At 49.0% G+C, this 13,854-nt stretch overlaps 8 protein-coding genes across 8 annotated transcripts; 6 read left to right on the top strand and 2 right to left on the bottom strand.

The window, feature by feature from the left end:
• Nucleotides 1-250: 250 nt before the first annotated feature.
• Nucleotides 251-640, bottom strand: N7525_009412 (uncharacterized protein; the record flags this gene model as incomplete). Its single annotated transcript, XM_061214712.1, has 1 exon — nt 251-640. One exon carries the CDS (start codon nt 638-640, stop codon nt 251-253), a length of 390 nt encoding a protein of 129 aa, XP_061069143.1.
• A 478-nt stretch (nt 641-1,118) lies between these two features.
• On the bottom strand, nt 1,119-3,506 carry N7525_009411 (beta-glucosidase; the record flags this gene model as incomplete). Its single annotated transcript, XM_002563465.1, has 4 exons — nt 1,119-1,935; nt 1,997-2,151; nt 2,215-2,931; nt 2,985-3,506. The coding sequence occupies 4 exons, from the start codon at nt 3,504-3,506 to the stop codon at nt 1,119-1,121; spliced, it is 2,211 nt and encodes a 736-aa protein (XP_002563511.1).
• A 1,285-nt stretch (nt 3,507-4,791) lies between these two features.
• On the top strand, nt 4,792-5,046 carry N7525_009410 (uncharacterized protein; the record flags this gene model as incomplete). The annotated part of the gene is made up of 1 exon (XM_061214711.1): nt 4,792-5,046. One exon carries the CDS (start codon nt 4,792-4,794, stop codon nt 5,044-5,046), a length of 255 nt encoding a protein of 84 aa, XP_061069142.1.
• Nucleotides 5,047-5,633: 587 nt separating this feature from the next.
• Nucleotides 5,634-7,038, top strand: N7525_009409 (putative lipoxygenase; the record flags this gene model as incomplete). The annotated part of the gene is made up of 6 exons (XM_061214710.1): nt 5,634-5,680; nt 5,882-6,044; nt 6,160-6,383; nt 6,438-6,592; nt 6,784-6,808; nt 6,855-7,038. The coding sequence occupies 6 exons, from the start codon at nt 5,634-5,636 to the stop codon at nt 7,036-7,038; spliced, it is 798 nt and encodes a 265-aa protein (XP_061069141.1).
• Nucleotides 7,039-7,590: 552 nt separating this feature from the next.
• On the top strand, nt 7,591-8,817 carry N7525_009408 (uncharacterized protein; the record flags this gene model as incomplete). Its single annotated transcript, XM_002563463.1, has 5 exons — nt 7,591-8,060; nt 8,112-8,223; nt 8,275-8,365; nt 8,416-8,500; nt 8,577-8,817. The coding sequence occupies 5 exons, from the start codon at nt 7,591-7,593 to the stop codon at nt 8,815-8,817; spliced, it is 999 nt and encodes a 332-aa protein (XP_002563509.1).
• Nucleotides 8,818-9,787: 970 nt separating this feature from the next.
• N7525_009407 (uncharacterized protein) lies at nt 9,788-10,467 on the top strand (the record flags this gene model as incomplete). The annotated part of the gene is made up of 3 exons (XM_061214709.1): nt 9,788-10,070; nt 10,136-10,250; nt 10,323-10,467. The coding sequence occupies 3 exons, from the start codon at nt 9,788-9,790 to the stop codon at nt 10,465-10,467; spliced, it is 543 nt and encodes a 180-aa protein (XP_061069140.1).
• A 766-nt stretch (nt 10,468-11,233) lies between these two features.
• Nucleotides 11,234-11,708, top strand: N7525_009406 (RNA recognition motif domain-containing protein; the record flags this gene model as incomplete). The annotated part of the gene is made up of 4 exons (XM_002563461.1): nt 11,234-11,253; nt 11,313-11,385; nt 11,455-11,561; nt 11,621-11,708. 4 exons carry the CDS (start codon nt 11,234-11,236, stop codon nt 11,706-11,708), a joined length of 288 nt encoding a protein of 95 aa, XP_002563507.1.
• A 915-nt stretch (nt 11,709-12,623) lies between these two features.
• N7525_009405 (gelsolin family protein) lies at nt 12,624-13,799 on the top strand (the record flags this gene model as incomplete). Its single annotated transcript, XM_002563460.1, has 1 exon — nt 12,624-13,799. The coding sequence occupies one exon, from the start codon at nt 12,624-12,626 to the stop codon at nt 13,797-13,799; it is 1,176 nt and encodes a 391-aa protein (XP_002563506.1).
• Nucleotides 13,800-13,854: the final 55 nt, after the last annotated feature.

Raw genomic sequence — 13,854 nt, 5'->3', positions numbered from 1 at the left:
ATTTCAATATATCTAGTCAAATCCAAATTAGCTTGATGGTTTTCGCTGTCGCATATTTGTATTGGGCTGGTATAACCCACTGCCTCCTTACACATGGTTACAACCTCTCATTCCAAGCCTTTGAAAGGAAATTAGAAATGAACCCATTCCCGGTTATATTCCTGCAAGTACTCCAAAATTGCCAAATGAACCAATAACACCGTCGAAACATCTTCTAAATTGGAAAATGCGACTAAAATATACTTAAACCCTATAGAGAATCGATCAAATCCTGAAGCTGCCAAGCAACAGAAAGCTCACTGCGCGGGTCATGTATCACAGTTCTACTAAGTTCAATCAAAGTATTCTCGATGAAATCACATAGTCGAGGGAAAGTAGTCTGGAAGAAGCCAGGACGTCTGTGAGCGACGAATGCACTATCCGGAAAATACACCGAGATGTCAGACGCTAGTATCTTAATCTTGCGCAGTGATTTAGCAGTCACGGTGAGTCTCTGGCTGACTATGTGCTGATGACCCGGGTGGTTAGCTAGAATATCAATCTCGCCCTCGAGTTCGATTCGGAACTTATAGATCTCTTGTGCGTAGGTCGGTACAAGGTTGTAGACCCAGCCTGGTGTGGAGCTGTCCCACCAAGCCATTGTTCCTGGGAAATCAATGGACAAATTGATTCTTGAGGGAACGGGGAGGGATTGATATATTACTTGCCGAAGATGAATCCAGGAATAGAATATCCAGTATGATTGGTTTGCTACTTCGAGATGGATGGGCTCGTGTTTTATATATGACTGTGGGGTACTACATCGACCGGTACATTGGTACCTAAGCTGGCACTATGCTCATTAACACTCAAAGAAAGAGTAATTACAAAGCCCCTACTCGTGTTCTTTGTTACGCTCCCCGCTCTTGTCTCGAGTGACAGAACCTTGTCTTGTGTACAAGGCCTCTGTGGATAAAGACATCAGTTTCAACAAAGAAGCAAGCGTGGGCGTAGGAACTGTGAATACATTCCAAGGTTGAGTCTTGAATTTATGTCATATTCTCAGACCAAAGTTCCGGCTTGAGACAAGCCGTTTCCAAACAAGAGGTATATACAGGCCAGAGGATAGGGTAATAGTACTAAGCGACAGTAAACTTTCCTTCCCCGTGAATATCCCGACTGGAGGCTCCAACATAGACAGTGAAGGTACCACTTGGCACAACCCATTTCTGTGTCTGAACGTCCCAGTAGCTCAGATCACGCCGAGTAAGCTCGAAAGTAGCCGTCCCCTGCTCTCCCGGTTGGAGATTCAACTTCTGGAACCCACGCAGCTGCTTGGGTGGAGTGCTCAGGACTGAGTCCGGAAGACCAAGATAGAGCTGAGCAACTTCAGCACCAGCTACCTCGCCAGTATTCTCGACGATAACAGAGATAGTGCCGACCGACTGGAAAAGTTCTTCCGCCCCGCCAGGTACAATGGGTCCATTTGATGGCCCAGCTGTGGCAGAAACGCTAACCGCAAGGCCACTGTAATTGAAGGTCGTGTACGACAAGCCGTAGCCAAACTCGTAACGCGGTGCGATGCCGTTCTTATCAAAGTGACGGTAATCAATGAACAGATCCTCGACGAAATTGTCGACTAGCGCACTGTTCCAGCCAGCACCGTAGTCTGAGGGCTGCTTGGCAATCGTGTAGGGGAGTTTGCCGCTAGGAGAGGTGGTGCCATACATCACGTCAACCAAGGCATTTCCACTTTCTTGACCCGGTAGTCCAGCCCAGACAATTGCCTTCACCGAGGGCTGTGCTAGGATAGTCTCTAGGATAATGGGCCCCACGCTGTGCACGACTACGATGACATTTTTGTTCGCCGCTGCGACGGACTTGACAAGCTCGTTTCCGTTGTGCCAGGGGTCAAGGTTGTTTCTATCGCCAGCGTTGCCTTCCACTGTAAGGTAACTGAACAGGGTGTTAGTAGTTGCCAATACGTTATTGCTGCGGTGAGGCAAGTCAAACTTACCCTTCGCCGGCGTCTGCGTTAATGAAGACCACCGCGGTATCCGCCGCTGCGGCAGCGGAGGCAGCAGCCGTAGTGCTGTCGGTCGTACTCTCGACAATTTTCGTACCGTCCTTTTGGGCCTGAACTTTGATTGCATCTAGAGGAGCAATGAGGTACTAGAGCGACATTTGTCAGTTCATCGGACTTGCGGTTGGATCTGCTGGAATTGGCATGCTTACCGGGAACTCCGCTGTACCACTGCCCCACCCCATAGCCAGTGTGCCGGTGTTGCAGCCGCGGTCTACACATGCATTGGGGCCATCGGGGTTGACGATGGCATCCTGTCCAATAATAGCCAGGCTCTTGGGTTTCCGAAGAGGCAGAGCATGCTCCTGGTTCTTCAACAGAACAATGGAATCACGGGCGACCGTACGGACGACACTTGCATGGTCTGCTGTGACATCGACAGTTGCTTTGCCGCCATTCCAGGAGCTGAATGTGACCTCAGGGTAGCCTTGGTCCTGACCAAGAAGATACCAAGATGCCAGGATTCGTGTTGCCATATCATCAAGGCGGGATTGAGGAACGGAGCCATTAGTAACAGCCTCCACGAGATTTGGTCCCCAGAATATGCTCCCAGGTGGCTTATTGAAGTCACTGCCGGGCATCGTCATGTCGAGTCCAGCCAAGGCACTATTGACACCCGTGTGCTGCGCGTTCCAGTCGCTCATAACGTAGCCGGGGAAACCAAGCTCGTCCTTCAGTAGGTCATTCAAGACAGCGTCACTCTCACAGGCCCAAGTCCCGTTTAATTTGTTATAGGAGCACATAACAGATGCTACATTTGCCTTGACTGCGTTCATAAACGGCCATAAATACAACTCATGGGTGGCACGGTCGCCGATGTTAGAGCTCATGGTTTCGCGGTTGTGCTCTTGCTCGTTTCCAAGCCAGTGCTTGAACATGGTCAGGGCGGACGAGAATATGAGCAGGGTGGAAGTGGGCGTACCTTGGCACAGGCCTGAACGCCCGAGTCTTGCATACCCTGGATTGTCTCTTCCATACCAACTCCAGCAAGATATGGGTCGACCGAGAACCCTTCCCAGTTCCTACCGCCGTCGGGATTCTTTCCTAGTGGTCCAGCAGATGGTCCTAGCTGGACATGGACGCCTAGACCTTTGGCTTCCTGACCCATTGCAGCGCCGCGAGCATACAAGAGACTACGATCCCACGTTGCTCCGGCGTTGATACCCGCGGGGAACGCTGTGACAGGATTCGCATAACGAATTCCCAAGGGCGAGTCCTGTAGGCATAAGGAGGGATAGTCGATTGAGCTGGGGGCATAGGTGTTGCCCACGCAGGGCCCTCCTTCCCAGCCGACGCCAGTGGCAATCCCGACTTTTTCGGTCTGATTTAGCTTGAGAAGAGCTGCTTGGGCCTTTGAGTAAGCCGCGTCCCAGCCGGCAGCTCCTGCACCATAGGCATCGGCCGCGGCACTGAGTGCCAGAGCAGAGACAAGAAGGTTCTGCATAATGCCGTTTGCCGTGGGTTGTCGCTCAGTAAATTTCTCCCTGGTTTGGCGGCGGAGGGGTACCACTTATAAACCCCCGCGCATGGGATGACTTGGCTTAAATTCCCACGGCCTGAAATTCCCCCCTGGTCCTTGAGGCCGGTCTCGGCGCAGACTTGAAACCCATGACCAGAATGAAGGGGGGTTTCCTTGGCCAAGGAAGCACGAGGTCAACTCCGCATGTAAAGCGACACACGGGTGGTTGTAGGTCACAATAAAACATGCAGGTGAATAGGGTTAGTCCACCGATGGCCTCGGACCACCGGGAAACCCCCTTTGATTGGCAAGTGAGACACGGAATGTGGAAAAGTGGCTGGCTATTGTGAATAAACAGCCTAAACCTCTTGCTTTTGACGATGGCCAGACTTGGCACATAATTTGGAAGCTTTCGACGCAGATCAGTGCTACCTGGGGAAATGTCCGTTAATACTTGCTGCGGGTTGCCGGACTATTACCCGTGTACTACGGGGCAGTAGCCCCGCCCTTCACCACCATGTAGAGGAGATCACAATAGCTAGGAATCGAGCCAGGAGAGTCAGTGTTTTATGCTAAGCTTAAATGGAATGAGAAGGATAAAACAACGCAAGAGCCAAGATTCGGCACACCCCTGCCCAGACACAGATGCGGTGGCACGCCGTGTTCTGGTGTGGTATCGCAAGATACGTAGAAATCGATGATAATGATAGACTCACTGCACAGTGGAAGGAAAGAAAGGGAAAGCAAATAAAGATGTTTCGATTAAGAGAGGTTAGCAAATACAGCAACGGTCGAGATAATATTGTTGACATCGGGCCTGATATTATCGCGTGGCCGGTATAATACCGTATGCTGAAAACCAATATTCATGTTCTTCGTAGTGGTGGGCCAGTAATATTACCGTATTATGCTGTCTCAGGTCCCAGTCCCCTTCAATGTCAGTATCGTGTACTTCCATTCAGTTAGTCTCAGCACCCAAACAGAAGAACACGTCTCCGATACACCAGGAGTACCTCGGTAGTTATCCAGTGATGTATGTGCCGTGTTGAGCTGAATCTTCCCCACAAGATCGGTTCCCCGCATTTCCACAGATCAACCATCTCCACATGTCGCACTGCAACCATGCAAGCCAGACACAGAAACGACGATGGGAGAAGGAAGATACACTGCCACGAAAACGAGCCTGCCAAAGCTGCGAGGCCTGCGAGGCCCGCAAAACCAATGTAAGAATTAATAATACAAAAAGGAAACTAACCATCTGGGGTCTAGAATGGCGACTGAACTCAACCTCAAAGCCCGAAAACGACCGTCCTGCAGGGTATCCGAGGAGGCTTATAATTATTTCATCAAACTGTCACCACGGTTCATTTCTGAGGAGGAGCTGCCTGAGCTCACAGTGGAAAGCATAAGTGGCTACCAGGAGCGAATGAATGATGATCCTCCTGCACATGTCTCGCCCGATGGTCATGACAGAGATGCAGACCCCAATGACACTGTGTCAGCTCCGAATACCCGTGGTGCCTGATGGTAATTCACCCTTCCAAGAAAAAGTCGGATGGATGACCCTATTGATTGACTGATTGATTGTGTTTTACGTCCGAGGGGAGACAGGACGAAGCCCATGTTCCCGAACCTCCCGAGGGGTATGGGGGCGTGCTAAGCTAAGGAATTATGCACATGTATAGTGCGCCTTTAGAAAGCAACTCTGTGGAGGATGCGGCCGTTACGGGCTGTGGGTGATTGTGCCCCCGACGTGCGGGGCGGTGCGCAGGGGAAGTGCCAAGAGACGAGGTCTCGATAAAAACAAATGAGTAGTGGGCTCGGCCGGTTGGCTGGGGGGTCTTCGAGACGGAGCGCTGTCGAGTCAAAAAAAGCAGTGACCGCGGATCGAACGCGGGTCCTTGAGATAGTTATGTATGCACATTGCACTGTATTAATGTTAGTTTGGCAACTCGTGGAGTTTTGGAAGTGAAAATACTAACATCTCACACTCTACCGCTGAGTTACCACTGCAGATATTGATGGATGACCCTAGATTTCCTTCGGGGAAATACAGTAAGCCTGCCCCTGATTTATGGCCGAGGCCATTGGATACTTACTGAACCATAGCATATGTTGGCGCGAATTCCTCGCTACGGTGGTATCACGCTCCGCGCATAGTCAGTGAGCGGGCCATACCTTCAGATCCACGCGTCCTTATCCCATTGAAAACCGGCTTGCTTTCACCGACCACACCCGAAAGCATCACTGGTTAACACCGAGTCGAGCACTACCTACCGTGCCATCGGCTATGTGTGGAATACACGGCACGATTCTTTGCATAGGCACATTCGATGCATTGCTTCTATTCACTAGAGCAGTTCTACAGAAGGCTTGATCACACTTGGAAAGTCGGGGGAAACCCTCGAGTTCTTCTTGGCTATGCTCGCTTTACTCTATCTTCGCGATCGGGTCAATACGGCCCAAGGTCACGCGAACATTGTCGGACAGAACACTTCCCGAGGATCTTACAACACTAGCAGGGTATGTTGCACTGGCGAAGGAATTGTTCCCTCTTCTGATAGGAAGCTTTAATCTCTTATTAAAGAAAAGATATCCATTGGGGAACAGGAACGGCCCTACCATCTCTGGATGGTAGGCATCTATAAGGAGGGATGGCATGGACACTGGTGTCCTCTTCAATGCATTGACCAACCTAAACCTCATGTCAAGAAAGGTCGATTTGACCCCCACGGACAACCAGCTGGTGCAAAGAATCCCAAGAACCTCATTAGGACATTCTCTGAAAAGGTGGACACCAGAAGGCAACTATCGCCGGACTCAGCTGGCACTGACGAAGGTCTACGATCTGATAGAGCAACGGTACTCACATCCAAAACCATCTCTGGTCTCCAATATTGCTAATGTGCTTTGTAGGTACATGTCCTTCATGGATGTGGCCGGTGTCGGACCTTTCCTTCCAATTTCTGTCACCAGGGAAGAAAGAAAGAACTTTGTATTCACCAAACGGGAGGACAACGGCATTTCCACCCACCTTAATCTTAATGTGAATCAAAATTCGCCAGAGAAGGGTCCGTATCAGCGATCAGTCCTTGGGTTACGGAGTATCTTCGATACGTTTATCGATTCTGTATTCGCGTTTGCATATTCCAATTCTGTTTCGCCATATATTTTGCACAACCCCCAAATATTGTCACCGGGAAAGAGCTATTGCCGATTTCATTGAGTACAAAGACGCAGTTGTGCACTTGACATTCTCCAGAAGTTGCAGCAGCCGATATGGCCCCGTTTGTGCGATTTGGTCCTTGTCACTGGTTGCTAATCTCGTCACAGGCATAAGAGCGGTAATTTTAATGAGAAGATCATAGGTGAATGGCCGGGTTCACTAAACCACTTGGAATATCTTATGGGACCACGTCTCCAGGACTCTAAGTTTACATACCGCACTACTAACGGGTTTACGAACGTTGGAAAGGGGATTTCCCTGCTTGAAAAGCAGAAAGGCCGGTCGCCTTAAGTTGCGGCCAAACTATGGCGAAATCTCTAAGGTTTGATAATTCCTAGGAATATCTTGGTCAGTAGCTGTAGAGGATCCATGGATAGAGCTTGGTGGAGTAGCGAACAACTTCGGCTTCCTGCGCCCACGAGCTTCATTTGATTAACCGACCTTACAATGTGACATTGCAATGGTGTAATGACCGAGCTAGCAGCCTTGTTGACAATAACGAGCTTCGCAATTTTACTGGCGCACGCGAGGCTTATTAAGCACCTCCGGAAGTGGTCAGAGTGACATGGGTCAGAGTGACATACGTACTAACCAGGAAACACAAGTCTACAAGCCTGCTGTTCAAGTTTATCGGTCAAGATCTTTTTAGAGGCGCCTCCCTTTGGTTGCTGTTCGGTTCCGAAACCACCGCTAGGTAGGTATATATCCAAGGCCAATGACGCGTATTAGCGTCATGTGTATTGCACGTTATATGTATAAAAGACACGCACAGCTGTGAAGACTACCTAGAACTTGTAGCATTCGAAGACAGCAAACTTACACATAAGAATCAGCTCCTGAACTATGTCACGTCACGTTTGCGTTACTGCCGCGGAAGGCCACACCGGCTTCACTATCATAGAGCTGCTATTGACACATGAAGACTTCAAGAATGCTGTTGACTCGGTGACTGCTCTGTCTCTCCAGCCCCACGGAGACAGATGCAAAGAGCTATCTAAGCTCGGGGCTAAGATCGCCACTCACGAGCCGGGTCGACTGAGTAAGATGGTGGACTCCCTTAAGTCGGTCGGCGCAGACACATTGTGTCTCATTCCTCCTGCACGCGAGGATAAGCCCGACCTGACTATAGAACTGATTGATGCTGCGAAGAAGGCGAATATACCTAATGTTTGCTTCATCAGCTCCGCTGGCAGCGATCTTGCGGAACGTGATAAGCAACCAAAACTGCGAGAATTCATCGACCTGGAGACAAGATTCTTGGCCAGCAAGGGTGATCCGTCGACCGCCACTGGCCACTCTCCAGTTGTGATTAGGTAGGACAATATTGTCCAGTGAAGTTGAAGTTTGCTAACTTGGGTTCCCAGGGCAGGGTTTTACGCCGAGAACCTCCTTCTGTATTCCCAGCAGGCGCAAGAAGAAGGAATACTTCCCGTCCCGCTTGGACGTAACCATAAGTTTGCGCCAATTGCATTAGGGGTATCTTTTCCAAAGCATGCCCAAACGGACATTAACTGACAAAGTCACTAGGACGTTGCACAGGTCGCGGCACACGTGCTCTCTGGGAAGGGGAAGCATGGATTTAGCGATAAGCACCGCGGCCAATTAATCGTGTTGACAGGTAAAGTAGCCTGCCCATACAAACTGTGTCTCGGCACTAATACAACCCAGGGCCAATGCTAGCGACTGGTGATGAACTTGCTTCTGCTGCCAGCAAAGCCTTAGGACACGAGCTGAAATTCGAAGACATCTCAGAGTACGTAAAAGAAAACCCCCCTCGTTTATCAAACCATAAATACAAAGCGTGGGCTAACGATAGTTGCAACTTTCAGGTCAGAAGCGAAGAGAGTACTTCAGTCCCAGTCAGCTAGTGATAACTCGGAGCTGCAGTATTTATTGGAGTACTATTCTCTAGTCCGTGAAGGAAAGACGAACTACATCTCGACTACGGCTTTCCATGACATCACTAATTCGCACCCGCAAGAGCCAGAGGACTTCTTCAAAGTTTATGCGGAAGAGTTTCGCATGAAAAAACCGGCAAAGAAGCGCAGAACTAGTGGTGGGAAAACTTGAGTGCCCCTACTCTTCAGGAAACAGCATCGGACATACCGTGGTTTTGAAATGGAGCCATATAGCTACAGTTTAATAATCCTTTCGATGAGGTTACTGATGGAGCTCTTATCCATCCGCCATTATGAACTACGTGTTTCTTAATTGGCAATATCTGACCCACATGGTCAGTCCAATGCGGTTATTGAGATGTCAACGGAAGAAATTGTTCTATTAAAAGTGATTTGTATATTGAGGCCGCCTGTCCATTGTGAACTTTGATTGAACATGGTATGATGCCGTGGCGTCCTCCAAATATCTCAACCAGACACTTTAGCTCTGGCAATTTCGCATTGTTCAATAAGAAATATGAGGGTCGAGTAGTCTGGTCATATAACACTTTCACTGCGTAGGCAATGCTGAGATTATTCTCAGGAGACGAAGCCCAACCTTGGAATGTAGTAGATGACTAAATAGTGAGGAAAAACCGCACTTGCCATGGATGACTCACGAATATCCTACCTATGGAACAAGTTCTTAAGAAAAAAAAAAAAAAAAGGCACCGCCATCTAAAACTCTCACTCGTGATCGTGGAAATTGGCCCCATACGCTCACAGACCACGAGATCTATACAGCCGAGGCCGGGCCGACCATTAATGCGACTACTGCTATCCCAGTGTGCAAACATTGCAAACTTTGTGTTGTCTACCGTACATTTCCCATGGCTTGCCCGGCGAATTCCGTCCTCTTTCCCGCACAGTGTACAGCATACGACATTGGTTCGGACGGTCGATGCGGTTCTCTATTTGGCATTGCCTCAAATATTTCCGATCTATTTCTCCGACCATTTAGGTGCTTACTCGTGATGTTTGCTTCGGCACCTGACAGAAAACATCGGGATTCAAATGGGAAGAACACTTACAATCTGTGAATAGAACCTTGGAAGTCCTTAGTGACTCTCCTTAGACTCTAGGTCGAGACACGGTCCAGAAATATGCCACCTACCATCCCACTTCAACCACCACCTACGGTCACTATTCGACCAGCCTCCGAACGCAAGGATAACGAGAAACTCTCCACAATTGCACTTTTCGCCGTTGTATACCTTGTGGACAATCACATTATTAGGAAAATTCCCTGGAGTCAGAGTGAAGAAGATCTACAACCTATACTGCGGGAGGCTCTGATTTACGACACTCTTGGAAATCGTCCACGAATTGCCAAATGGCCATTAAGAGACATATCCGACTATATCGAGATCAAATATTATCCTTATGGTGACCTTGTGGTATTCGGGCGAGAACTCGATTACCCCCGAGCTTCGATCCAAATAGTACAGCAGATCTTAGACTTGTTTTCATCCATAGCCGTGGTGTTATCCATTCCGACCTTGCTCTACGACAGTTTTTCATCGATGATAACTTTGGTCTACTACTCGGCGATTTTAACTCTTCACAGTGCCCTGGCCATGTAGCACTTGGCTATGAGAAAGCTTGACACTGCTTACCGAGGGATTATGCCCTTCCTAGCACGGAAGCATCCGACATCTTCGCCCTAGGGTCTACGTTTTATGACCTAGTTTCTGGCGAAGAAACACCTATAGCGAACGTTATGGTCCAGAATCTGACAATCCGGATGTCATCGAAGCTCGACGCCAACAACAGGAAGTGGTAGACTATGAGATTGAAACACGCTACAAAAAAGGAAATTTTCCTGATGTTGCTGATGGATTCGGAGGAGAGATCATATTCGGTTGTTGGAGAGGCGAAATCTCCACTGCCCAAAAAGCACTTGATTTGTACTTGCACGACCGATCTTAAACCACATGCCTGAGCTAAGAGCATCCTCTACTGTCTAGCAGATTGCAGCGCTCTGGAGTACTAGGGTTCTTGAAGGATGCTGGTATCTTTCAATTCGAAGTCGTATGCACGATCAGACTGGCCCTACCCACTTCTCCACTTCTGTACCTCTTCATCTCCCAGCTTAGTCTTTGTAGTGGGATTGTGGCTCCATTCCTGATCGTGCATGATCCCTCTCGATGAGAGATTTAGATCAGTTAGCCTATTGGTCCATGCAGCAGCCAAGACCATGGTTCTGTTACGTTCCTGATACTGCCAGGGCATCGTTTGCCACTACAGATATTCTGCCATTTGGGTTAAAGACGACTAAATCCCATATTGCCACCTATATAGTGGGTTTTAATTGACGAATAATAATCTGAAAGAATGTTGAGAATTGGGATAATGTAGAAAATGCAGTGAACGAACATGGTCCATCACGGTAGAGATTGCTGTTTCGCCTCCTTGAAAGACGTGCTGACATCTCATGCGGGGCGAATTAATTTTGTCTCTCACCGCCACGAGGGGCCTATATCTCCTCAGATGCCCCGCATCTTTTAATTCTCTTCATCAACACCTCGTGACTCCCACTTTCTTTCAAAATGTCTAAGATCTACGTCGGGTATGTCAAATTCCTTCATTTTGGGATGTGTGAACGCGTTATACTGACTATCATATTAGAAACCTCTCATGGCACACCAGCGACGAGTCGCTCCGTCAGGCCTTCGGCGAGTTCGGCCAGATTGTCGACTCCGTACGTGAAAATTCCAAAAATTTCCCAATTTGCCTCTAAGAAAAGACACTAATCTTTCCTCTCTTCTAGATCGTCATGGTTGACCGTGAGACTGGTCGCTCCCGTGGATTCGGCTTCGTCACCTACTCTTCCGCTGAGGAGGCCGAGGCTGCCATCAACGCTCTGAACGAGCAGGAGTATGTTTTTTTCACCCCTCCGAATACAAATACAGTCTCAGTTGCTAACCCTAAGCTAGCCTCGATGGTCGTCGCATTCGCGTTAACCTCGCCAACGCCCGCCCCACTGGTGGCTTCGGCGGTGGTGCCGGCGGTGGCCGCTGGTAAACGTGATCAGTGACATGAAAAAGTGCGCGATGGTTATGCGGAGCGAGAAAAACGTGATATATTGACGCTTAGCGTTGGTAAGTGTACTTTGTTGCGTCTCTGAGAGATCAGTCACAAGGCAGTTACTAGAGTTACTCAAGAAGTAGATAGTATTTTCACTCGGTGTTTCATATACCTCAGGACATTAGGAATTTCATTTCAGAGCCGATCGATTCGTGCACTGACTTACACATCATTTGCTCTTTTTTTTTTTTTTTTTTTTTGCCCCCTTTCTTTTCAGTAAATTTTCAAATTTTGTTGAGCCCAATTTAATGCAAGGCTGCCATGAGGCTGGTCTTTTGCTAAACTATTGGTTGCCATGTAGCATCTCGTACATATATCACACAAGTGGGTGTCACCAGCAGGCAATAGAAGACCCCGTTTGTATGCGTGTCCTCTCGCAGAAAATTTCTGCTCCGCTCTGAAAATTTCGCCAGGGCACATTTTGATATCGCTGACTTCCTTTCCCTAAAGGCTGTACAGCAAAATAGCCCTTTGCTGTATGATCTACAACACAGAATGTCTTTTCTGAACATGTAGTCTGTAGCCAGTGGTTTCTGAGATAAATCAGACACCGATGGAGCCACCGTACGATGAAAATACGTCTCTAACAGGCCATCACGGCTGTTTAAAGGCAGATTGCGCGAACCCTTTCCCCTAACCCCTTCCATAACTTTGAGCCTCATATAAACATAGAACATGACGCTGTCGCCCTGACTAAAAATAGTATGAAATTACCGACGTCATTGGCCAATTGCTCCCAAAAGGGATGCCCCGCGGCTCTGGACCCACCGCCACATGCCTGTTCACTTTATCAACATCACTTCCACTAATATTGCACACAGCACACACATCACACACATCACAACCGCAAACATGGCACCCCATGAAGGCCTCGTCCACCCAAAAGAATATGACATCAAAGACAGCAATGTCGAGCTAATCGGCAGCGACCTCGACCACCGCGTGAAGTACAACTCCGCCCAAACCGAACCCGCCTGGCAAAACATCACCCAACAACCCGGCCTCACAATCTGGCGCATCGAAAACTTCCAAGTAATCCCCTGGCCGAAAGAAAAAACCGGCCAATTCTACGACGGCGACAGCTTCATCGTGCTACACACCTACAAAGTCGGCGACGAGCTCTCCCACGACATCTTCTTCTGGCTCGGCAGCAAAACAACACAAGACGAAGCCGGCGTCGCGGCTTACAAGACCGTCGAGTTGGACGAGTTCTTGCACGGCGCGGCAACACAGCACCGCGAGGTCCAGCAACACCCCTCTGACGAGTTCCTCGCCCTGTTCCGGAACTACGCGGTCCGCTCTGGTGGTGTGCGCTCTGGTTTCACGCATGTTGAACCTCAGGAGCGTAAGGAGGTTCTTACCCTCTTGCGTATCTTCAAACACCCCGGTATTGCGCGTGTTGACTCGCTTATCGTGCATGAGGTCGAGCCTACGTGGAAGAGTCTCGATGAGGGTGATGTCTTTGTTTTGGATAAGGGGGATAAGATCTGGGTTTGGCAGGGAAAGAAGTGTAGCCCGATGGAGAAGGCCAAGGCCGCGCAGGTGGTGAATGATATGACGCTGGCGAAACATGTTGATGTTGAGGTTCTGTCACAGCTCGAGTCCAGGTCTAAGATCTTCGTTGACTTGCTGGGTGGGAGGGATGTCGCTCCTTCTACATTGGAGGCGCCGAGACCGGGGCGGTTTGCGAAGAGGGGTCCTGATGAGAGTGCTCGCTCGCGCAAGCTTTTCAGACTCAGCGATGCGTCTGGAAACTTGTCGTTCGATCTTGTCAAAGATGGGGACCGATTTGATCGGTCTGATTTGGATGGTAATGACGTTTTCCTTTATGATACTGGCAACAGACTCTGGGTTTGGCAGGGGTCTGGAGCTAGCGCGGGTGAGAAGGCCATGTGGCTCAAGGTTGCCCAATTCTATGTTCGAAAGATCCAGGAGAGCCAGGAATCTTCTGAGGCGCATCTCACGCCGATTTCGAAGGTTGCGCAGGGTCATGAGAGCCCAGCATTTTTGAAGGCTTTGACGGTCTAAACTTGTACATGTACCATTACTGCGATATATAAATGAAATAATCGACATCATAATA

This window comes from Penicillium rubens (genome assembly GCF_028828025.1).
Source record: "Penicillium rubens strain IBT 27055 chromosome Unknown utg000003l_segment0_segment0, whole genome shotgun sequence".
In the NCBI taxonomy this organism is placed as follows: Eukaryota; Fungi; Ascomycota; class Eurotiomycetes; order Eurotiales; family Aspergillaceae; genus Penicillium; species Penicillium rubens.
Note: the sequence above shows the minus strand (reverse complement) of the source record. Positions and strands in the feature narration are given on the sequence as shown.